Source organism: Camelus bactrianus, chromosome 5 (genome assembly GCF_048773025.1).
Source record: "Camelus bactrianus isolate YW-2024 breed Bactrian camel chromosome 5, ASM4877302v1, whole genome shotgun sequence".
NCBI classification, from domain to species: domain Eukaryota; kingdom Metazoa; phylum Chordata; class Mammalia; order Artiodactyla; family Camelidae; genus Camelus; species Camelus bactrianus.
In genome coordinates this window covers 49,001,598-49,028,272 of record NC_133543.1, presented here as the reverse complement: position 1 = coordinate 49,028,272, position 26,675 = coordinate 49,001,598, and the positions used below count along the sequence as shown (strand labels likewise).

Sequence of the window (26,675 nt, the reverse complement as noted above, 5' to 3'; positions counted from 1 at the left end):
TCCCATTTTGAACTATACATTTACTTGACACCAAAACAGTAATTTATTTATTTCTGCCAGTATAGTTTTCAAATGACAGTTTCTATAGGTTTACTTTTTTCTGGATCATATATACTTAAAAAAATTCTTTCAAATTTAAAACATTAAATTTCTTAATATGTGCCCCATATCCCAAAAGGAACTATTCAAAATGGAAATATTTTCACTCGGAAATATTCTTTTGTGTTCTTCCAGGATTGCTTTTATTAAAGTAATTGAAGATTCTATATAGTGTTTGGAATTAGATTGTTCAGCAAAATGTATGAGTCTGTCCTTATAATAGATTTCAAAACTAACCAGATCTTTACAGAGGAAATATGAAGAATGTATCAGTGAAAAATTACATTGTCTGTGTATGAGGGTTCTGATAAAGCTATTGGAATCATACTCTCATTCCTGCATTTTGTTTCTTATTAGGTGTTTATTGGAATTTTCACAACAGAAATGATTTTTAAAATAATTGCCATGCATCCATATGGGTATTTCCAAGTAGGCTGGAACATTTATGATAGCCTAATTGTGTTCCATGGTTTGGCAGAATTTTATGTAACAAGTTTTCATGGATTGGCTGTTTTTCGATCATTCAGGGTGGTAAGTAGAATCCAAGACCTAAATTTTATTTTATGAAAAGTTATCTCAGTTTTCTTATACACAAAACGAGAAGAATACTTATCCTGTTGGTATATTGGGAGTATTAAATGAATTAAATCATATATAACAAGCTTAGAAAGTAACCCAGGAAAGAGTAAGCAGTCTCCAATGCTGTTATTTGGACCAGGCATTAAAGGAAATAAGCCAGATATGCAGCAAATTTGGAAGATATTTCTAGAAAATGGGCCTGGGTCAGTTTTGAGAAGCAGAATAATAAAGAGTCCCAGAAGCTGAATGCCAATGTGTAACTAAAGAACTAGATTCAGGTGAGTATTTCTAAATGTAGGGTGGGAAACTTTGAAAAGAACAATAGTCAAGCCAACAGAGCGTTATTATGAAAATTAAGTTGAAATCACTATATGCCTACAATATAGGTGCTGGTAAAAGCATAACAAAATAGGCAAAGAAACAATGTTATTAGAATGATATTTATGGAAATGTTGAGCATTTGATAAAAAAAATTGTCTCATTCTGGTAATAAGTTGAAGGAATGTATCAGGAATAAAGAACAATTAAGTAGATTTGATCTTATCCAAATAATTCTTCAAAACTGTTTTAAGTTCTTATCTATAAACTTTTCTAACAAGTAAGAGAAGTATATAAAACATGTATTTATCAAATTTATGGGTGAAATGAGACTGGGAAATATAGACGATGTGACAAAAGATAGTATCAAAATATCTGAAAGACTGGATCTAAGATGATTAAGTTTTAAATGGATAAATGTTAAGTTCTATCCTTCAGTCCAGAAAGCCAACTATATACCGGAAAAAGTTGGCAAAGTTATAGCACATATAAAAATAATATTCAGATTTTAGATGACCCAAATATTAAGGTGATTTTGTGCCATATAAATAGAAATTTTAAAATCTAGTGAAAAGAAGTGAAATATTCAAGCTAAACTTAGAATGTAGTGTTTAGTCTTTGATATGTTATTTTTAAATGTAAATACACAATAGAATTGTCAATGGAATTCAATGGAACCTAAAGACTTTTCCAATATCACTTATATGTCAAAATGTACGAAAATATTCAATACATTGCAAAAAACAAAACAAAGAATGGAAACTTGCTTTACCAGATATTAAAACATAAAACTAGAGTAATTACAACAGCATAATATTGAATGGGAATTGACAGATCGATAGAAGATCATATACATGATTTAGTGAAAAAAATACAGAATATGTATTAAGAACTGTACATAAAATAAATTTTCAGTGGTTAATATTAATAATACTCAAAACTGAACATTACATTAAAGACTACATATGGGTATGTGTATGATGCTGATAAAAATTTTAAATGTACATTGTAATGAATAGTGACCAGATTTTTTGTTGTTTTTCCTCATTCTCATTGTTCTTACATTGCTTTATTAGTTGCGAATTTTCAAGTTGGGGAAATATTGGCCAACATTTAGTATTCTGATGCTGACTCTTAGTAACTCGTTGGTGGCCTTGAAAGACTTAGTCCTGCTGTTGTTCACATTCACATTCTTTTCTGCTGTGGTTGGCCTGAAGCTATTTGGTTCCAATTACAAAGAATGTGTCTGCAACATAGACGAAGGTTGTCAACTCCCGCGCTGGCACATGCATGATTTCTTCCACTCCTTCCTGAATGTGTTCCGGATTCTCTGTGGAGAGTGGATAGAGACTTTATGGGATTGCTTTAAGGTAGCAAGCCAATTCAGTTGTATTCCTTTTTACATGATGGTGATTTTAATTGGAAACTTATTGGTAAGTAATCCATGCTTTTACATTTTCCTTGAAAAACTGATGTATTGGAGTCTGGTATTTTCATGATGAGGACTGAAGGGAGCTAGCAGTCTATAAGTGTGCTGTCTGGTATGGTGGCCTCTAGCCACAAGTGGCCATTGATCAGTTAAAATATGAGTGGTCCACTTTGAGATGTGTTATAAGTGTAAAATACACTGAATTTGAAGTCTTACCCCAAAGAAGAATGTAAATTATTTCATTAATAATTTTTATATTGAATTCACTTTAATTATAATATTTTGATACATTTAGTTAAATAAAACGTATTAGTAAAATTAATTTCACCAATTTTTGTTTACACTTTGAATGTGACTACTGTAAAATTGCATGTGTGATGTGCATCATATTTCCATTAGATAGCACTGGTGTACAACCTGCTACTCTAAGTAGCACTGGCATTATGTAGGAGATAGTTACCAATGCAGACTCTCAGACCCCATCACATACCTATGGAAGCAGCATCTACATTTTAACAATATTCCCAGGTATTTGTATGCACATTAAATTTTAAGAAGCACTTAAATGTAGCACTTGTCAGATTTGACTGGAATTACCTGGGGAATTAATAAAGATGTGCTAATAATTTGGATTCATTCCCAAAGACTCTGATTTTATCAGTAGGTGAACATACCCTTGTCATCAGATTTTTTTAAAAATCCTTATTTGATTAAATTGTGCAGCAAAGTTTGAAAACTACTGGTCTATAAAAGTATTGTGCATTAACTAAGAGGGAACACTTTAACTTTTAAATTTCTAGTAATTGAAGTGGTGTTACATGAATTGAAGTACCTTTGACTTCTGAGAAAAGGAAATAGCTTATAAGAAAAGATTCTAATAGGAAAAAAAAAGACTCAATATTTACTTTTTTACTTATAAGTCATAGAGATCAAGTACATCTCCCAAAACAAATATATAGATGTATATGCATGACTGGGACATTGTGCTGTACACCAGAGACTGACACATTGTAATTGACTGTACTTCAATTTTCAAAAAAAAAGGCAGCAGAAATAGAACAAAGTACAAAACAAAACAAAACAAAGAAGTACATATCCCAAAAGACTAAAAAAATCACAGGTTAGACTCCATTGTATCAGTTTATTTCCTCATTGCTTCTGTTTACCCTGGGCATACCCCTGTCATGCACATCACATTGGCATTATGTCTAATTGTTAATGTACCTGTCTATATTCCTTATTAAACTGAAAGTTCCCTCAAGGAAGGGATCATGACTCTTCCTATTAATCTTTTAAGAGACTAGGCTATTTTTAATTCAGAGCATGCTTATAACAAAATAGTAGCATTTTATAGTATTATAAAGTCTTTTTTTAAACACGATTCCAAAGTCTTTTGAATCTTCATTTTCAATTTTTTAGTTTTTTAATTTTCAAACTTAAAATTTTTTTCACTGTATATGTTTGTATGCATGTATATATCTGTAGGGAGCATGTAGGGAGCAAAAGTGTTTTGATTTTTCCATGAGTGAGTCTTATTTGGGTTCTTTCTGTTCCTAAGATATATAAATATCTAGGTATTGAGAAGCAAAAATAATCCATTAGAACTGAACATGAATTGATAGGTACTTCATTTTATTTTAGGTGTCTATGTACATGAGAAACACAGCAATTTATTAGAGAATTCTAATAAATTGAGAATTCATCTCTTCACATAGTTCCAAAATTCTGAAAGAAATTTTAACAAATGCATGTTGCAGATCTTCATATACTTAATTATTTTATGTACATGTAAATTATCAGTATAACTGTTTTAAAGAGCAAATCTTAATATGTGAAGAAATCAGAAATACAGACAGCAAAATATTATGCAAATTATATACATATTCTTACACATAATGTATATACCATTTGAATTTTTCCCTTTAAAAATAATATGTAATGCATAAAGTAAATTAAATCTTCAAAAGCTCAAGTATCTGAAGAGAGGAGATAAAACTGCAAAAGACTCAAATTATTACTTTAAGTCCAAGAGAATAATCAGTATAAATCTGAAACACTAAATGCCAAAATTATAATCTGCACTCTACAATCACAAACAAAATAGAAATCTGATTCTCTGGAAACTGAACATGCCTTAATCATATTTCTCAGTGACAGCAAAGGTCAAAATACACACTATTCTTGAGTTCAGAATAGCTTGCAAACATTAGGAATAATTCTTCCATCACTCATCTCTTTCTTATTTGACTAAATGAAATACCACAGAGAATCAACTAACCTACCCAATTCCTATGCTTACATGTCACAAGGAGAATTAAATGTGGGCTTCAGAACCAGGGATAGCTTTCTCCCCGTGAGAGTCCTTAGTGGTTTGCAGAACCAATGCGGATGTCATTACACATCTTCCTGGGTTAGGGCTGAAGAGAAGTCAGCCACCTGGAATAGCAATTCATTTTCTCACCTGGCTTAGTGAAAGAAAACAAACTTTGGAATGACAGACTTGAGTTCAACCTGTGTGACCTTTGATACTAGGCATCCTTAACCTTTGTCCTTCACATCTGTAAAAGAGAAACAAATGATATTTCATAGAATGTTATGACCTTACGATGAGTTCTGGTTATACAAACCCTTGGCACAGCACCTGACCCACTGTAGATGAGTAAGAACTGAAGAGCCTAAACACCATTGTAGTTTGTATGCTATTTTCAAATCTCAGGTCAGCTTTTTAAAAAGATAGATTTTTGTTGTTGTAGTTCCGAAAGAAACCAAAAAAATGAGATAACATTTAACCTCGTTTACTTCCTCATTCAGATACTTTACCTGTTTCTGGCATTGGTCAGCTCATTTAGTTCATATAAGGCTGCAACAATGGAAGAGAATAATGAAGCAAAAAATCTCCAGCATGCAATAGCAAGGATTAAAAAAGGAATAAATTATGTGCTTTCTAAAATATTATGCAAAAAACAAAATGTTCTAGAGGAAACAATGGACAACATCAGTGATATATATATTAAAGAGAACATTTCTGACCATACTCTTTCTGAACTGAGCAACACCCAACATTTCCTCAAAGATAAAGAAAAAAGCAATGGCACAAAGAAAAACACAGTGACTGAAAATGAGAGTCAATCACTTATCCCTAGTCCGAGTGTCTCAGAAACAGTACCGATTGCTTCAGAGGAATCTGATATAGAAAATCCGGACAATAAGGAGATTCAGAGCAAGTCAGGTGATGGAAGCAGCAAAGAGGTAAGTTGTTTCAGTATCATGATTGCTCATTGTTGATTGAAGGCATTGTTGATACGGAAGCAAATCAGTGGGGATGTTCCAGAGTTAGATTGCCCATTCAATCCTAGCTATAGCGCTCCTTGCTCCTGATTTTATGCTCCTGATCAAGTTTCTCAAACTTTCTAAGCTTCAGTTTCCTTGTCTATAAATGAGGGTAAAAGTGTATCTATTTCTCAGGGAGGATAGAAGGATTAAGAAAAATAGCTTAATAGTGTATAGAATAATGCCTGATATACAGTATGCACTTAGTAAACATTAGATAATTTAATTATTCTATCAGTAAGCAAGCAGTGTGGGGTGATTAAAAGCATATTGAAGAAAACTAAGTTTTTAAAATCGATGTATATTATTGGAGAAATCACTAAACTCTCCTTGGCTTTATCATCTTTAAAATGTAAGACTGGACTAGAAGATTGCCAAGATACTTTTTCGCTTGCTAAAATTTTAAGATTCTCATCAGTTCGTTTCTGCAACATGTAACATATATAACTGAGTTGAACTAAGAACAAAGGAAAAACATCTGTTTGAATTGTGAACATTTTGTAACTTTATAAACCCCTGGCCAAAAAAAAAAAAAAAAAGGAAAGGGTCACATTCAAAGAAGGGCAGATACTGCTGTTGACTTAGCTTCTAAAATGTATGCCCTATTGGACACTTATTATCTTCATTTGCAAGAAGCATAATGTCTTAGAAAGAGATGTTTTCTAATATAAAGCTACATCTATAGAGATCACATCTGCACTGTGAGCCTCTTGCATTAGAACCTCACTAGGGAGTCATTTTAGATCATCCACAGGCATGGCGAGGGGCAGAAAATGTCTCTTTCCAAGTCCCCAAAGTCTCTGGGATCATCTTGTCTCCCAGACCTCTTCTGGCTTGGCATCTTCTCTCTGCAGTAACTTATCAAATTGGCCTTCTAACAGGAATTAAGTTTCAATTATTCAAAGTCCTTTCAGTTTCTCATGAAGGCATCTTTGTTTTAAAGAAACATTCTCACTTCTTAGCACACCCGGTATTCTTAGGTTCATTTTCCTTTAATTAATACCATTGTTAGAAAATGAAAAAACTTTTCTTCAGCACACTTCTATATCTTCACTTAAAACAAACATTTATGAACATTTATAGAATGCTAGCTTATTTTATTTAAATTACAATAACAATATAAGACATGTACTACCATCCATTTCTGGGTCAAATTGCTACATCATGTGTAAATGTTCTGGGAAACTTCTTGCCAATCTCATTAGAAAGTCTGAGATATGAAAGTCTACAGGAAAGATGGAACTTAACGTAACTGTAAATGTCGACGTCTCAGAAGTTGTCATTTAAATGCATAGTTATTTGGTCCTGTTGATTGGTTAACTACTTACAGAAGATTTATTCATTTATATATTTTGTTATATATTTATTTAGTCAGACACTTTTCAGATTATGTAGGCCTGAGTACTTAAGATGTTGATCTACCAAAAGCAAAAGAATAAAATATAAAAATCACACGTGATCTGATAATTCAGAGATACATACTCTTATTTCTCTGGTATTTAAACCTTCATCTTTTATTTCAAATATATAACTATATAAATGTTATAAAAGTAGCATCAAACTTTACATCAGATTTTGTAACTTATTTTTTCATAATGTAGCAAGTAACCATGGTTACTTTCTGATGCCATTAAGTAATCTTCTACCAAAGTGATTTATAATTTTAATCTTAATTGATTTATTTATAAATTTAGAATGATAACTACGCATAGGGTTTGGGGAAAATCACATTAAATAGTTTATGTGGTAGATTTTTAAAACTCTAATAAAGCATTTAAATATAAGTTGTATAATTTTAGTTATTGAATGCCTAAACATTATATAATATTCATTTATTTATTGTCTACTCCCAAATCAGTGCATTGTTATACCCTTATTTCATCAAGAATAAAGAGAATACAAAGGGAAATGAAATCATTTTTAAAAGATTTGTTTATTTAAGAGTAATATCCTGCTAGATATTTTATTTTTTTAATTGAGCACTATAATATCTTACAATTGACTATATCTAGTCTAAAGCAAACAAAACTTCCTAATTTTATTTCCTGACACTATTGTGCAAAAAGTGAAGTGGTAGAACAAAATATTCATAATTTCCTATTTTATATACTCTAACTAGATCTTTCCTTTTAGAAATTAGAGATAGCCTATACATCTTTTAGGAGAACAGTGTTATTAACTAAATGTTAATTTTAATGTAAAAATTATTTTTGCTTCAGTTAAATTTTAAAATTATTTTTTTAAAACTTCAACTCCCAGAGATACATATGCATTTTAGTATCAGTCAGGAAATTGGCCTAAAATCTTTTGCACTTGACAGAAGTCTTTCTGTACATAATGTTCCTTTTTTTGAAAATGAAATAAACTTTGACTACAGTGAGTAAGTGAAACTTTAATCACAACGTTTTTGGTGGGACTTTACTTTTCAGAAGGTAAAGCAATCTAGCTCATCTGAATGTAGTACAGTTGATATTGCTATCTCTGAAGAGGAAGAAATGGTTTATGAACATGAAAAGCCAAAGCATCTTAAAAATGGTAAGAAAAAAATAAGTTCCTTTGATCACTATTGAAATTAGACTAAATTTCTCCTAACTTAAAAAATACTATTAAATACAGTTTTAATTTTTAAAAGTGTATTAATTTGACTAAGGAATATGCAAGTGCACATGTGCATATACCCATGTGAATCCCAATAGAAATTTATAGTAAGTATCAAGGAAAAAGTAAGTATTTGGAAAAGAGAGAAAAGTCCTACTTCCTAGGGTACCTAATGCAGTAATTAAGATCATTGGTTCTGAAATCAGACAGCCTGAGTTCAAATCTCAGTCCACCATTGACTAGCTTTTACTTTTCCTCTCTCTGACTCACTTCATAATATGTAAAATGAGGACATTAATAAGACTTACTTCATGAGATTATTAAAAAGATTAAATTAGTGTGTGTGTGTGTGTGTGTATGTTTTTATAACCCATGGAATAGGGTCAATATTTAAAATACTCATATGAAAACATCCTATAACTTTCATAGGAAAATAAATCATGCAATAGTCATGTGCTTCTATATTCCACATGTATATTAAGACATATATATAAGGCTTCAATCAGTTGACTGACTCACTAGATACATAGCATGCACCTCTCAATGACTTAATTCAAACTAATTCAAATTAGTTTCCTAACAAGATTAACAAATAACTATAGGTTCAGAATATTTTAAATCACTGGAAATCATCAAAATGGTAACTGCTGAATGTCCAAATTCCTATATTCAAAATAAGAATCTGCTCTCAGTAGCTTGAAGTCTAGGAGATGTATCATCTAAGACCAAGAAGGAAACATTTCCTATATTTTTCTGACCAAAGATGTATAAATTGACTCTACGGTAAATTCTAAAATGTTTTGACTTTAAACTCCACCCATCCTCTGTTCTTCATGTTCTTACCTATTAATCATTCCCTTCTCAAGCTTCAGGTTTTCCTTATGCTAACTCTCTTGACTAGAAGGTAGAATTCAACCTCATTCACATGTCCCCTACCCACAAAGTACTTCGGAATCCAGGCTAGCTCCTTAAATAGTCTCAGTCAAAATTTCTGTTCCCATGCCACCTAAGAACTGGGCTTAATTTAATTGACTTTACTGATATTATGTATCTTAACATGTGATAAATATTTGTATATTTAAATGGAAATGCTTGTTATGCCATGTGGATCTTCAGAGGATGAGTTTTCAGGCATTATACAAAAGTAATATTCAGAAGATGGGGTGTGTGTTGTGTGTGTTGTGTGTGTTATGTGTGTTTTGTAAGTGGAGGTGGAGGTAAACTTGGGGGTAAGTTCTATTCTCAGACTCTGTCCAGGAGGGTAAGAGGATATTCTAAGTCATCTCTGCCTTTCACAGTTTCTTTCCTCCCACTATTACCAAACTCACAAGTTAAGTTTTTCTTTGTTTCCTCAATGATTGCAGTGGTCACTACAGTTGGGGTAAAAATCAAATGTTTTTATGTTAGAGACCACCTATATTAAATTTTGTAAACAAATACTATAACATTTGAGATGTTTATTTTTTCATGCATTTTCTGTATTTTTGTTCTTATATGAATAGTTTCATTCTTGGCAGGTTATGGACGAAGATCTTCATCTGCTCAAATCAGTAGAGAACCCAAGAAAGGAAAAATCTGGCAGAACATAAGGAAAACTTGCTGCAAAATAGTAGAAAACAATTGTTTTAAGGGTTTCATTGGCCTTGTCACTCTACTCAGCACGGGTGCTCTGGTAAGTGAGACTATGTGAGATTCTTATGGGGAAAAAATGCATTTAAGTCTGTTTATTCATGAAGTCACCATGTCAAATTACTTTTCCCCAGGATACTTATTATAACACCACATTTCATATTCTATGATTTTAATTTTGGAAGATACAACATTACAGCTTCTTAGAGAATCTGTTTATGCCTCAATCAATATTAAATAAATAATACAATTTCAAAATATATTAATGACAACAGGAAAGCAGAATGTTAACAAATACCCAATTTGTTTTAATAAACAAATAAAATGTCATATATTTGTTATGACAAACATATTTTATTAAACTTATTTTAATAAAATGTCATATATGAAATAGTTTAATAATATGCACATATTGTGCTAGTACCTTGATATCTGTTCCATAAGAAAAGAAAAATATTGCATATACTTTTAAGGACCTGTGAACTACAAATATATTTACCCATTGACCCAATAATCTTAATTTGGGGAATTTATCCTAAAATCTAAACATGTATTAAATGTATTTACAAGGCTATGCACTGAAGAATTTTTTGTAATAGCAAAAGATTGAAAAGCAAAATTAATCCATATTAGGTGACTTTAAATATACTATGGTACAATCATCCAATAGTATACTGTGCAGCTTTCTGTAAAATATGACAGCTGTCTGCATGCTGATAATGCAATTCTCCAAGATTTGGTGATAAGTGAAAAAAAGAAAGATCTAGAGTAAAATGTACAGCATTCTACATTTTATGGAGGAAAGGAATAAAAATAGAATGTGTATTGATATTTGCTTGTGTTTAATTAAAGAAGATCTGAGAATGATACACAAAAAATAGTTAATTGTGAGATGTATAGAACAGAGATGATGGAGTCATGGTTGGGAACCAGACTTTATACTGCATGTATTTTTTAGTAAACTTTATATTAACATTTACCACACATACTGAAAACCATGCAAATCATATGTGTATAGCATAAAGGACTTTCACCAGTGAATGCACTTAAGTAACTGTCACTTTGCTTAAAAAATAGAACACTACCAGAATTCCAGAATCATCTCTGACCCTTCACAGTTACTTCCCCATTCCATATGGGTAGCAAGTTTGTGGACTTCAACTGCCATAGATTGGTTTTGACTATTTTTTTTAATGTTTTAATTGAAGTGGAGGCTTCTGTATATCTTTTTATGTTATTTTGCATTATGGAACTATTTGGTATGTAAATACATGTAATAAAATAAAGTACTTGAAAATAACTTTAGATGGTATTTATAATCTTCCTATACAGACACTTTTACTCCATAATTGGTTCATTAGGTCAGTAACTATTGTTATCCTATATTTACTTTTATTTAATAGTAGGCTTTTAAGAAACACCATTTTTTACATAAGATTATTTTCATCCTTGTTTACTTTTTTGAGCTCAGATGCCCTTTGAAACAAGTCTGAGGTTATTGGTACTTTATTGCCTTTTTTCAGTGCTAAAAATACTATGAAATTGCTTTGAATAACATTATCAGAGTTTGCTTCCCACAGTGAAATTGAAGTTAACCTATTAAAACTGTAAAACTTTGGAGGAACATAGTTTTATATCATATTCATGTGTTTCCACTGGTTTATCTGACAAACTTTGTGACTTTTTCATGTAATTCCTGAAATTACATGATTTCTGAAAACACAGGTGTTGGGTTTTTTGGTTTTTTGTTTTGGGTTTTTTTTTTTTAATCTCTGCTCCTCTATTAGCAAGTGACATATATCTGTGAGATGTGGAATTAGGTATGAGAACCACGTCAGATGTGATTAAATGTTCCATCTCTTCAGTTTTATTAACTGACTTTTGGATTATTATTTAGAACAATTGTGAGGCCAAGTCCAGTCTCTACAAGAAGAGCTTCTTAAATCAATTAATGATGTCTGCTATAGGCATGGCATCAGAAAATGGATATAGATTATGTTAGTAAATCCAAACCCAGTCAATGAGTCCTTGAGACTACAATCTATGACAATGTTCACTATCTAGAGATGGGTTTTCATTCCCCCTCTATGCCAAAAGAGTTTTTAGAACTTACATGTACACTAATCTTTAAATTTTGTACCCACAGGCTTTTGAAGATATATATATTGATCAAAGAAAGACTATTAAAATCTTATTAGAATATGCTGACATGATCTTCACTTACATCTTTATTCTCGAAATGCTTCTAAAGTGGATGGCATATGGTCTTAAAGCCTATTTCACTAATGGCTGGTACAAACTAGACTTCCTGGTGGTTATTGTACGTATTTTCAAGAAAAATTTTAAGGGCTGTTTGATTTACTATTTCTCTTTACTTCTACTCTGACTTACTTTTCTGTTTACTTGTATCTTTTTTTCCCTCTGTCTATACATTTTCAGTTACCAACATTTCATATTTTTTCATATGTAATGTTTAACATCCATCCCTTTAATTCTAAAATTTTAATAGTTAAGCACTTAACTCCTGGATTACTCTAATTGTTACTTATGAACCTATTAACAGAATAGTTTTTTTGCACAGTATCTTGAAATATTAGCATTCTAAAATATTTAAATTCTGTTGGCTCTACCTTTAAATCATACATCCAAAATTAGACTACTTACCATAATCTTCACCAGTACCACACTGATCCCAGCAACCAGAACTTCTCAGTTGGTTCACTGCAATAGATTACAAACTGAGACCCCTATTTCCACCAGTGCACACCTTCATTCTCTTTTCCACATAGCAACCACATACATTGCACCATTGTAAAACAGAAGTCAGCTCAACTCACTTTTCTTGAAATCCTCCAATAAACACCCCTCACTCAGAGATTCTTAATCTAATTTCAAAATAAAAAATGCATATAAATGTTAATCCTTGATGATAAAGAATATCAACTATACAAATTTTTGTTTATCTCAATAACATATATTTCTGTTACCAGAAAAGAATTTTGTTTTATCTTTTTAAAGTGATTTTTACACAAAATGGTTTTCTTATGCCTTTCTGTAAGTCATCATTAAGATATATTGAAATACATATTAAAATATTTTGCAAATTTCTTGGTAGACTTTGTGTATCTTTTCTGTAATAAAAGTTCACTTTACATACTGTTTTGATTAAAGTTAAAATTAAATCCTATTCACTTTTTTTTCAATATATCCAGGTGTTTTGTCTTAGTTTAATAGGCAAATCTCGGGAAGAACTAAAACCACTTATGTCCATTAAATTCCTTCGAGCATTCAGAGTTCTATCTCAATTTGAAAGAATGAAGGTAAGAGAAAAGTTTCCAATCTAATCTGTAGGTTTATATTTAGGATTAATAAACTTCCATGAATTAACAATCTTTGTTGTCTTCTCATTTGTATGTTTAACAATATTAATACAGCAAATGTATATACTACTAATTAAAAATAAAGAAGAAAAGTTTATTAGTTTATTATGCTTATTAAGATTTGAGGCCATTTTGCTCATAAGATATGAAGACCAATAAAGATATGGTACTCTTACTACTGAAAAAGTTTGTTTCGACCATGTTTATTGCTTTTATTCTTACATTTGTGTATATTTTCTAATAGGGCATTTTTTTTCATCAGAGGCATTAGTGGGTCTCTTAAAATATCTAAAGAGTCAACAAAGGATCTGTGACTTAGTTTTAGAAATAAAGTTAAGTGTAATTAAAAGCAAAATAAAGAGCAATTAAAAGTCAAAATATTAATTCAAGGACAGAAAACTAAGGAATATAATTAAGAAATTACAGGCAAAAGGCTATGTATTTAGTAACAGCTGAGGGAAGGAAAGGTTAGAATGATAGAAAAGTGAATCAGAAAAAAGAAAGAAGTGAGGTTGGGGAAAGGGAGTCAAAAGTGTAAAAGATAAAAGAAAGATGAAGAGATAGCAAAGAGATATTGAAAATATTTATTGGGGGTAGCCACTGGTTCACATTTGCTGTAACAGCTTTAGTGGAGTGATAAGAATAAAATTCTGATTGTCATAGTTAAAGAATAAAGGGAATTGAGGAAACGGAGACTATTGCTGCCATTCAAGTTAAGGTGGTGGATTCATTTCCCAAAGTTCCCACTCTGCAGTGGCTCACCAGAGACAGAGTGGTTCAGAGAGGAGGTCTGTGGTTTTGTGAGGCACAGCTGCCCATTGTTTCTTGAAACGGTCTCTTGCGTTGGCTTCATTGATCTGCAATCTCTTGGTCTTCCTCTTCTTTCCTCTGCCACTTCTTTATCGTTGCCTTTGTAAGCTAATCCTCCCTTAAGTTAGAATCCCCAAGATTTAGGTCTAGGCCTGTTTTACTCTCACATGCTTTCTAAATAATCTCATGCATTTACACAGCTTCAGTTGTTTTGCCCATTTGTGGCATAATATAGGAAATGGATAAACGTGTTAAATCAGTGAAATAATTATTTATTCCAGTATTTATACTAATCAGCTCTGTTGTCTTTTAATAATTTTTAGCGCAAAAATTATGAGAATATCTGAAATTTTAATACATAGTTTAATTGAAATTTGTTATTTAGGTTATTCAAATACCAGCATATGGCCTATTAAATATTTAAAGATAGCTTTTTTGTTGTTATTTCATGATATTACATTAATAAGTATTTCCAATTTAATTAAGATACTTCCACATTTCTTACCTAAAGTTTACATGTTTGTTTTTTATATGCCAGGTGGTAGTGAGAGCTTTGATAAAAACAACTTTACCCACATTGAATGTGTTTCTGGTCTGCCTTATGATCTGGCTGGCTTTTAGCATCATAGGAATACACTTATTTGCTGGCACATTCTACGAATGTATTGACCCAACAAGTGGAGAAAGGTTTCCTATATCTGAAGTCATGAATAGAAGTCAATGCGAAAGCCTTGTGTTTAATGAATCAATGTCATGGGAGAATGCAAAACTGAACTTTGATAATGTTGGAATCAGTTTTCTTTCACTGCTTCAAGTAGTAAGTACATGTTTGAATTTGTTAATTTTACGTTCATCCATATTGTAAGTGAACATAACAAAATGTAGGTGATTAATAAAGTTGTTTTTAGATTATTGAAGCAATAATTAGTTAGTAGATACATATTATGGGACATACTTACTGGGCTTATTTGGAAAGACAACAGTGAAATATAGCCGTTGCCCTTTTGGGAGAAGGAGTGGACGTAAAGGTATGACTGCCAGTGGAAATGGTAGGTGCTGGTCAAACCTGTTTCCTCCATCACTGGTCAGATAATAAGTTCACAATTTTTATCTAACTCAGGTTACTACTATTTTGTTTTTACTTAGTGCTTTGAGGAATAGCTACTCCATCACCCATCATCTAGCAGATATAAGGAGGTGAATCATTTCTGTCTTACCTCCCTCTCAGTATAGTACATGTAGAGCAATTACAAGTAACTATGACACTTGGGCAGCATATGTTTACTTACCATTTATCCATCTATTTTTATTTATGCTATCTTAAATATTTCAAGTTATTAACTACAGTTATGCTAAGTAGATTTAATTAGTTGTTAATATACAACATAAATGTAATAATGAAAATGGTAAAGATCTCAATTACACAGTAAACTGAAGTGTGGTCAGCCTTACTAATCACGTGTTTTACTGTATTAATAACAGATTGAGTTTTAATTTTTATTTGCCATGAAGCATAAGATTTCCATAAGAATTAAATACATGCCATTTTTATAGGCAACATTTAATGGATGGATCACTATTATGAATTCAGCAGTTGATTCTTCTGGTGTAAGTACAATATAATGCTAGAGCCATTGTTAAGGTTCAGTCAAAGTGATTTTTGCAATTCAGGAACAGGACACAAGCAATAATTGAGTAATTAACATGGTAAAAGCAAATGCTTATGCTAGATGGAAATTAAATACATTTCAGATAGAATATTTCTTGAATAATGAACTCTTTCCAAGATTATATAGGATAGTTGAGGACCAAATGGCATATTTGAAGGATTATCATAACAATGACTAAACCAATGCAGTAAACTCTAAAATTCAAATAAACAAAGCAATGATATCCCTTCACCAAAGAACAAATAGGAAATATTGCCTCAAGTAGCATTGTTGGATTTTCTTGTCATAAATTGTTTTCCAAATCAAATCTTATGTTTTAAAAATTCAGGATCAATATTTTGTTTATTTTCTCACTTTTTAGTTAATTTTTATTTTTAAAGACTTAATTTCTGGAGCAGTTTTAGGTTTACAACAAAATTGAGAGAAAGGTACAGAGATTTTCCATATACTCCTGCCCTCACACATGCATACTTTCACCATTATTAACATCACTCACCACAATACTGCATTTTTTTTAACCAGGAATGAACCTGCAGTATCACATCGTGATTATTCAAAGTCCAGTTTACCATTCTGTGGGTTTGGACAAATGTATAATGACATATACCCTTCATTGTAATATCATGCAGAGTATTTTCACTGCCTTAAAAATCTTCTAGGCTCTGTCTTATGTTGCTTGTTTTTTAATTGAACTTTTAGGTAGATATGCAGCCTAATTTTGAAGACAAGATCTACATGTATTGTTACTTTATTGACTTTATTATCATTGGATTATTTCTTCCTCTGAGTATGTTGATTGGTGCTATTGTTGCTAATTTCAACAAGCATAAAGTAAAGATAAGTATAAATATTCTTTGTTCATCAAGTGCCTGAGGGGGAAAAAACGTCCAGATTCACATAACTGGTTTTTGGATTCTGCATGATGTCATTTTTATTTGGTACTTTTAAAAAAATGATTGATGTTTCTGCATATTGATGAATATTGCTAAAATGTTCATCTTTACATTGTTTTCTGTATTCAAATAAATGCAAACAAATGTAAAAGTTAAAAATTACAAATGTTTTTATATATTTGCTTGTAAATAATGACATGCTGATAAATAACATTGTGCATTTGCACAAATATATGAACAAGTTCAAGAAAAAAAAAAACACTTTTTTACTTTCTGGTTTACTGAACACTTTCAGAGTCATAACCAGCAGAGACATCTTTGTCAGTTGGAATAGCTTTTTCTGCTACAAGTAGAGAAAGTCATGAATCCTAATTAGATGGCCTAAATAGGAGTTCTTGAATTAATAAAAAACATCTCAAAAGTCATATAAATCCACTTATTTTAGCCACAGGGACCTACTTTCTGTTAGGTATAGGAAAGTCTTTTAATAAATCAAAGAAGAGTATAATTTTGAAATTCTCCTTTTAGCCATGTCATCAAAGTTTAGCCATGTTCAGAATTTGTGAAACAAATCACTCTGCCTCTGCACAAATCAGATGGGATTAGAGAGATCAGTGATCAACTATACATTTGATTGGCTGCTTCAGTTTCCTAAGGACTTCAACCCAATGGGATAACATCCTAGGATTTGCTTCTGGAGGCTTCAAATTGGTGATCCCTATCAATTTTAAGTGACCAAGTCCTGACTTGGGCATTAACAGTTTTTAATTCCTAGATTAACACATTTAATTTTCACTCTTATTCACTTTGCATATTCTGTATAAGATACCAAAATTAGGACTAGATACACAAACACGAATAATCCCTAGAAGGTGCTATGAAGAAGTAGGCACAAGGTGCTTTTGAAATAATAGTGAAAAAGTATCTTCTGATAGTATTTGGAAAATTAAGCAACAAACGAACATATAAAGACACATATTTGACCAATTCTCATTTTTCCTGTTTATAAAAAGGGCAAACCAACTTTACCTTTAGCTTTTGAGTTCAACTTTCCTTGGTAACCTTTCTAGATACCCTCTTCTGTTTCTCCTTTGTCTCTGTCTAGCAAGAGACAAGCTTCAGTAACTAAAAAATTAAAATAGGGTTGACTACCCACAGGAAAGTGCATCAAAAGGCAACTGAATGTAAGTCATTTCCAGGGTATCCTCTATAAGTGTTTTGTGTGGATTTTTGTGCAGAAAGTCAGACATGTTAAGCATGATTTAGTCCATTGCAGTTAAGCCTTTTTAAAGGATTAAACCAGTAATTGCCAAGCTTTCTAAAATGCATATTCACGTATGGTAAAATCTGGATTAAATACGATTTTAATATCTTTTTCTTTTATTTCTTTACCAAGGAGGTTCAAATATCTTTATAACAGTAAAACAGAAGAAACAATACCGTGTGCTGAAGAAGCTGATGTATGAAGACTCTCAAAAACCAATACCTCGCCCAGGAGTAAGGAAATGTCTAGATACTTTTTAAGTTTCTGAAAAAGTATCCTTTATATATTCTCTCTTACAAATGAAGATGTGTTTTAAAAATTCTTAACAACAAATGCTTTTGACAAAATTTAAAAATATGTTCCTTGACAAAGCTTTTGATGATCTTTTCATTTGTTTGCTTTGAACTATATGGTATAATTATAGTTTGGTAAAAACTTAGTCCTAACTTATTCTCCTGTTTATGCTGGGAGGGAAGTTGTAAATCTAAAGACAATGTGGAGGTATAAATACCGTGTTAATAAGAATATTACACATGTTTTCTCTACACACAGAACAAATTCCAAGGATTCATCTTTGACTTGGTAACACATCAAGGTTTTAATGTCATCATTATGGTTCTTACCTGTTTCCAAGCAATAACCATTATGATACAAAGTGATGAACAGAGTCCAAAAATGGACGTTGCTCTCTACTGGAGTCACTCAGTTTTTGTTATGCTGTACACCGGGGAGTGTGTGCTGAAGCTCATCGCTTTCCATTGTAACTATTTCACCAGTGCATGGAACATTTTTGATTTTATGGTGGTGGTTTTCTCTATCACAGGTAAGATTTTGTTTAGTCAGATTTTTATTTGTAACAATGTTAATTCAGGCAAGTTCTTATAGTAAACATCTCCTAAGATATAGTCTCTCATATAAGCAAAACAGGTCAGGACTCTTTATTTCCAACAGGAGTGCCTTATATTTTTGCATTCATACATGTACACGTGCCTAACAGGTATCAGACATTAAAAATACTTCTTAAGTTGACACATAGACTTCACCTCACAGACCACCAGGTAAATGCTTGACTACCCCTTCAGTATATCACATACATTATTTTTCTAAGATGACACTAGAAGGATCTTTATGTGTTAGCATGTTGTAACCATTCAAACTCATTATTGTTCCCTCTCCTCTAATCTCTAAAACTGTTAACTATTTTCACCAGAGTTTTAGGCTTTAATGAATTTGTCACAAGTTTCCTCTCACTCTGGAGATCCCAGTTTTTTCTTTAACAAATATATTTGATTACCCTCTTTGTGAATAGATATTATGCTATATGCAAAGAATTCTGTAGCAAATAAGGTAGGCATAATTTCTGTATACACATAGTTTATAATCTATTGAGGGTTACAAATAAACAGTACATTTTAGTGTTGGGCTGTTGCGGCTACGCTAAGGGAAGAAATGCAGGGTGCTACAGCGAGCAGCACAACGGAGTGAGGTGCATCTGATCAGTAAGGGGGGCCAGAGAAAACTTGATGGAGGAAGAAGAATCTAAATAAAGACCTCCTGGATAAGGAGGTAGCCAAGAAAGAATCAAGGATAAAAGTGTCTTAGGCAGAGAAAAGTTTGGGTTTTTTTGTCTGCTTCCCATAAAGCACATACTAGACTGTTACCTCCACAAGAATAGGGCCAATATTCAAATGTTTATTGTCAAGCACTATTCTAGGCAGTCAGTAATGAAAGGTGCAGATAAAGTGTAGATAAAAGTGTCTGCCCAGCTGTGTTTCCAGAAAACTCACTCATTTAGCTGGGAGTAGAGGCAATGCAACTAACTATTGATAGACAAGGACAAGAAGCTTGCTAGAAAAGCACATAAAGACAGGAAGGGGCTGATAGGAAGAAAACAGACGAAAATAGGATGAAAGAACCCTAAGAGACTGAAATGAGCATTACTGAATCAGATGTCTGGAAAGAGGAAATTGCAATCAGAGAAAACTGAATCTGAGATCTCAGGTGATCAGGTATCCTGGATCCAGAATGCAGCCATAGATGAGTATGATTAAAGTGAAATGATGGAGATTATTAAAGTTAAGAAGGCCAAAGACTGAAAGATTAGCCTTTTAATGAGTTGTTGATGGTAGGTGATAGAATGGAAATGGCAGCAGTGAGCCAAGTACTAACGTCTCCAATGAATATGAAAGAGAAGGAGTGAGTAGGTCCTAGAGCTGAGGAGTGGCAGGGGCGGTGTAGGTGAATGGTGTGGTCCACAGACTGGCAAAATTTCTTTTTTTTTTTTTTTTTTTATAAAATTGACGTGAAGGAAAAGTATCTGAAAATCACACTGGAAAGAAAGATGCTTGCTTGTTCAACCTTTCTACTCTGAGAAATGTGGAATGGGAAAGAATGATCTGTCTGTGCTTGAGAGTGTTGCAGGGGAAATAGTGTCTTCAAGATAAGGTCAGATTTTAGACAAGAAAGGAAGTGAAGAAAATCTAGTGATGAGGAAGTGAAAAGTTGTTTACAGTTAAATGGGATACCTCCTGCATAATGGAAAGAGTTCGGAAGATGGAGGAGAAATGAAAATTTGAGTCAGAGTAGGTTTGCTATAGCACTGCGGAGAGGAGGGTATAGTAAGATAGAATGTCAGACAGAATGATGTCAATGACAGTGACCAAATAACAGAAATGTGAGGCATGGTCCTTGCGGATTCAGAAACTTCATGTAGAAATTTCATGGGATTTTCCTTCTCCACCTTCTCAACTAAAAATGAACCACAGTTTCTCCAGTGCTTCCAGAGAGCATCCCTTATGTTTTCATGGTAATTATAATTTCACCTTGTTTTATAGCTATATATCTCATTTCCATAGTCCCTCATCCTTCCACCACTGCCAGAAAGAAAAGTTATAGGCAAAGACTCATTAATTCAATTCACATTTAAAGCTCCTAAGTGCCCAAATACTATTTATGAAATAAATAAATTCTGATCTGTGAATGACTGAATGCCAGAGGTTTTTAAAATTGTATTTATCAATTAGATCTTTCTGACCTGTATTATAATTAGTTTAAATGTCTACCTCTACTCTCTAGATTATAAGGTCTTTGAGGACAGAAGTTATTCATTCATCTTTGCATATTTTCATGACACCTTTATTAGGTATCCAATAAATGTTGGATTAAACTATATTTCTTGATCTAACTACAATCAGAAAAAAAATATGACTACTGTCCTGTATTATGGATTCATGCCATCTGTGACTTCAGAAGTGCTTGATCTATATTACTACAACAATGGTAGAAATAATTCTCTTCCAAATTTTGCTAAACACTCTGAGCATTGCCACAACTAGTATTTGTTTAACCCAAACTTTCAATATATGCTAAATATTATATGGGAAGGACTAATTAAAATTGTCTTAACATTCAGTGTATTCAGAGAAAACACTGAAATGTAAAACAATTTATATTCCTCTAAATGTATTGCCTGCTTTCTTTTCCTACACCAAGGACTATTTCTGCCTCTGATGGTGGGATACTACCTTGTACCTCCTTCCCTTGTGCAGCTGATACTTCTCTCACGGATCATCCACATCCTGCGTCCTGAGAAGGGACCAAAGGTGTTCCATGATCTGCTGCTTCCTTTGATGCTGTGCCTCCCTGCAGTGTTAAACATCAGTCTTCTCATCTTCCTGATCATGTTTGTCTATGCCATCTTTGGAATGTACAACTTTGCCTATGTTAAAAAGGAAGCTGGAATTAATGATGTGTCCAACTTTGAAACCTTTGGCAGCAGCATGCTCTGTCTTTTCCAAGTTACAATATTTGCTGGTTGGGATGGGATGCTCAATGCCATTTTCAACAGTCAAGGGTCTGACTGTGATCCTGATAAAATTAACCCTGGGACTCAGGTTAGAGGAGACTGTGGCAACCCCTTTGTTGGGGTTATTTATTTTGTCAGTTACATCCTCATATCATGGCTGATCATTGTAAACCTGTACATTGTTGTTGTCATGGAGTTTTTAAATATGGCTTCCAAAAAAAGAGCCAAAACATTGAGTGAAGATGATTTTAGGAAATTCTTTCAGGTTTGGAAGAGATTTGATCCTGATAGAACACAGTACATAGACTCTAGCAAGCTTTCAGATTTTGCAGCCGCTCTTGATCCACCTCTTTTTATGGCAAAACCGAACAAGGGCCAGCTCGTTGCCATGGATCTTCCCATGGCTGTTGGGGACAGGATTCATTGCCTTGACATCTTGCTTGCTTTAACAAAGCGGGTTGTGGGTAAAGATGTGAAGATGGAGAAAGTTCTTTCAGAAATAGAATCAGGATTTATGTTAGCCAACCCTTTTAAGATCACATATGAGCCAATTACAACCACTCTGAAACGAAAACAAGAGGCAGTCTCAGCAACCATCATTCAGCGAGCTTATAAAAGTTACCGCTTGAGGCAGAACGACAAAAACACATCAGACAGTCACATGATAGATGGTGACAGTGAAGTTCAAGCTGCCAAAGAAGATTCCCATTTTGACAAAGTTGAAGGAAAGTCAACTATTCAAAGCCAGCTCTAATCCCACTTACTACCTTTTCACCTTCTTTATATATCCTCAAAATGTTGAAAGTATAAGTCAGAAATAAAAGCAAAGATCAGAGGAAGTAAAGATATCACTTAATAATCAGTTGTTTACAACCCATGGAGGATAAGTTTGTGCTCACAAGATCCCTTGTCCAATTCACTTTTACCATTATTTATTCAGTCTAACCAAGACAACCCCTTAATATTACTGCAGAGTTAGATTGGGTTAAAATTGTCATTTGAGAATCCAATGCTTGTTTTCTCTATATGGCTTTTATGGTGTGTGCTTCTTCTGGAGGATGGGGAAAGTCGTGGTAGAGATGAGTAACAATAAGAGCTTCTTTATGTATTTTATATCTACTTTAACTTGATGTGATTCAAGTTACCACTAATAGAGGACTTAGTTACAAATAAACAAGTACTCTCTTAATGTGGGATGCTGTTTTTAAAAAATAGTACAATGCTACAGACCATTAAATCATAACTTGCCTGGACAAATGCCAATTAAGGGAAGAAGAAAGGCGATTCTTAGAAAGTGCCTTTGAGATCAATCACAGAGACTCTTGGGCTGATTCAAACCACTTTTGAAAAAGATTGATTAGAGCATCGGTTTTGTTTTTGATGGGTTTTGTTTTATTTTATTTTTCTTAATGGAAATTAATGTTGTTTTGTTGTTGTTCTTGGATTCCTGGTTTCTCAATTCTTTGCCAAGTTCCAGCTAAGTTCCAGCTCACTAATAGAATGGATTCCTAGAACAATCAGCAACAATAAAGGGAACCACAGTTATGGCCTTTCTTTTGCTAATTTTTCTCATTTCTCTTTGGGAAACAGTGGCCCCTTTGAAGTACTTTTTCACTGTACTTTATGTTTTTTTTAAAATAACTTTGAGAAAGAAAATGATCACTAAAACTGTGCAGACCCTGAACTAGGAGATCAAAGTGTGAGTATGTTTGCGGTGGTGTTTTATAATATTAGTGTATGCAAGTTAGTTTTCACTTTCTCATTTACCTTTTCAAGGTTTTGTTGTTGTTTTTATCTTATCACATACATAATTACTCTGTAAAATGTTTTATGTTTGAAAACTTTAAAATCCTAAACATTAATTTTCACTATTAAAATTATTTTTATAAGATACATACAAAGAGTTGTTTTTGACATAATCATAAAAATGCAATCACTTGCATCCCTGCCCTTTGAGATCTGATATTTCTTTCATTTGTATGAAGATTGATTTTAGTGTGCCTACAAAGTCCTAAAGGATTCGAAAAGAAAATGTATATACTGTTGACTTAAATGACAAGCTTTAAATATGTTGTATGACGTTTATTTAGTATTACTAATAATTGTATTTTATTATGAAATGCATGATTTTGATTGAGCCTTAACTATTATAATCTATTTCTGCTGCTCAGAAATGTATTAACCTGACCAAGATGCCTTTGGGGGATCCCCTAAGCAAATGTAATTTCAGGGTTCTGTTTCTTTCTATAAGTGTTCCTTTCCTCTTTCCTCCTGTTCTCCATCATGTGATATAGTGTTAATTAGGTGATATGGTGACAGCTGGTGCTTTATCTAAGCATCTCAGTTTTCTATTTCTTGGAAATGCTTTCATGTGGAAACTGCGTCAGGTATTTAAACTGAATCTTAACTTGCTTCTGTCAATTCCATAAAGACTATGAACTGATTTTAGTTTGAAAATTTTATCTTTTCATTGTAAATCATGTTTGCCACTAACCTTCCAAAAATATGAAAATAATTATTTTTAGCAAAGTCTTACAATATAGTCTACTTTTTAGATACTAAAGAAAATAATAAATACAACCTGTTAATCACACTAAGCTTTGGTTCTTTTTCTTTGGTAAATTATATTGGCAACTTTGTATAAGAACTTTTTTAAATGAGCCTTACATTAAAGCTTATTCATTCAGGCTCAAAATTCAAAACTGTAAATATTTGTGCTGCCTTTGGATTAACTTAATTTTGTAAAATACATGTTAGTAAACTTACCAGAGACCCTTAGACATTGAAAAAATGTAAAAAGTACTCCTCTTAACAAAATCCTAAGTTTGCAGGATGTATCTCCATATTATTAGAATTTGCCTTATGGAAGGTAGTGCTGAAATTAAATTTATTGCTGTGCTACTATTTATCAATACCTGCTTCTTAAAAATTTGTCTTTATACATCTTTAATAAATATAATTCACTTTAAAATGGTTTTAGAGATATTGGAAATAGCTTACCATTTATTGAGCAGACTGTTATGCCCAGCCTTGTGCTAAGTGTTTATCATGCATGAACTGAGCATTCACAACTCATGAAGCAATGATAATTCTCATTTTGTAGATTAAAAAAATCAGGCTTAACAAGGTTATAAATGCTTTCATATGACACAGAACTTGTAATTAACAAGGCCAGGAATCCAAACCAGGTCTAGTTACAGAGCCTTAATATTTACCCACTCTGTATGGTCACTGTCAAGTAATGAATGACCTGACCTAGGTAAAGACAGAGGAAGTTTAACATGAATTAAATTTGTACAGAGATAAGGAATCCCCTTCATTCTCTCTGCTCTCTCTTGCCCCCAAACGCCCACCCCACACCCCACCCTAAGTGAAAAGAATTTTAAAAGTACCAACAACCTCTGGAAAAAGGAAAGGTACAAAGGATAAAACTATAGATTTTTTTCGTTCAACATTTATTGAATGCTCAATACTAGAGGTAAACCCAGAGCTTGGATAGACGTACATTCATACACGCACATAGATCCATATAAAGATAAATCTGAGACTAAAGAACTTGCTGACTACTGGGGAAAACGTAGCTATACAGCTGGCTATAATATATAGTAATTTTTGTACTATTCAGATAAACTGCTGTATGTATACAGGAAAGAATGATGGGTTCTGCATTACAAAGTGCAGGTGATGTTAGTAAAGTGAGCCCCTGAAGGAAAAGAAAGATGTTATCAATTAGAGAAGAAAGTAACTGTATTCAACACAGAGACACTTTTAAGGAGAGGAGCTCATATGGAGATGAGAACTAAGGTTCCAGTTTCTAGTTCTTGAAGGTAGACAGTAAAGAGAGGAAGGAATCAAGAGGATAAAACTTTCACAGTAGGGATTGGATAGAAAATTGGAGCAGAATTACTCTGGGTACACTGAACCTCTTCGAGACACGCTTAATTTTGCCCTTTGGTTCTTGAACCCTCCCCTCCCTTAACTGGTTCTTTCAATAAATTCCAAATCTGCATCTCAGCTCTAACACTCAGTAAAGTGCCCCCAGTGAATAACGGAGTCTTCACTCCACCGGTGGAGATTTCATCTTTGTTAGGTAGCCTCAAAACTCAGAGTCAGACACTTACTCACCTCCTCATCTGTAAGTGAACCTCTTCAACATTACAAATTAGCTCAAAGGGTTTTCTCTCAACTCCAGCTATGTACTCTACTAACCACCCAGGTGGCATGACACCCCTACTCCTGGATTGGTCTAGACTTCGTGAGTGTAACATTTTCAAATGACCCATTCATTTGAGTTCAGAGTCCCCATTCATACAAAATTTCATCAACGTTCTTCCCTTCTTTTCTTCCTTCCATAAAGATCTATTGAGCACCACCTAGGTACTAGGCACAGCAATTTAGAGATAAACAACATTGTCCTTATCCTTAAAAAGGTATTAGTCAAGGTCTCCAAAGAAACAAAACTAATCAGATATGTAGAGACATATACGAAATTTATTATTATGGGAATTGGCTCACACAATTATAGAATCTATGTGCCATGCACAAGCTGGGGAACCAGGAAAGCCAGCGGTACAGTTCAGTCCAAATCCAAAGGCCTGAGAAACAGGGAAGCCATGGTGTAGCTCCCAATCCAACGCCAAAGGCCTAAGAAGTGGCAGAGGGACTTTGGTGTAAGTCCCTGAATCCAAATCTAAAAGCCTTGGTACCAGGAGCTCCAATGTCCAAGGGCAGGAGAAAATAGAAGCCTCAGCTCAAGGACAGACAGAGGGAATTCATCCTTCCTCCACTTTTTTGTTCTGTTTGAGCCCTCAGTGAATTGGATAATGCCTGCCTACATTGGTGAGGGAAATCTTTCTGTTTTTCATCCTTTT

At 33.0% G+C, this 26,675-nt stretch overlaps 1 protein-coding gene across 3 annotated transcripts in view; it reads left to right on the top strand.

Moving 5' to 3' along the window:
• SCN7A (sodium voltage-gated channel alpha subunit 7) overlaps positions 1-24,397 on the top strand; it is a 70,777-nt gene extending 46,380 nt beyond the window's left edge. For all 3 annotated transcript variants that reach the window (XM_045507624.2, XM_074363829.1, XM_045507625.2), the window contains 13 exons: positions 457-630; positions 2,073-2,429; positions 5,237-5,674; positions 8,185-8,290; positions 9,871-10,025; positions 12,129-12,302; positions 13,195-13,302; positions 14,711-14,989; positions 15,727-15,780; positions 16,542-16,679; positions 18,128-18,232; positions 18,552-18,822; positions 21,492-24,397. In XM_045507624.2, the coding sequence (XP_045363580.2) occupies positions 457-630; positions 2,073-2,429; positions 5,237-5,674; positions 8,185-8,290; positions 9,871-10,025; positions 12,129-12,302; positions 13,195-13,302; positions 14,711-14,989; positions 15,727-15,780; positions 16,542-16,679; positions 18,128-18,232; positions 18,552-18,822; positions 21,492-22,558 (3,426 nt within the window). In that variant the 3' untranslated portion in view covers positions 22,559-24,397. The remainder of the gene's footprint in view (positions 1-456; positions 631-2,072; positions 2,430-5,236; positions 5,675-8,184; positions 8,291-9,870; positions 10,026-12,128; positions 12,303-13,194; positions 13,303-14,710; positions 14,990-15,726; positions 15,781-16,541; positions 16,680-18,127; positions 18,233-18,551; positions 18,823-21,491) is intronic.
• Positions 24,398-26,675: the final 2,278 nt, after the last annotated feature.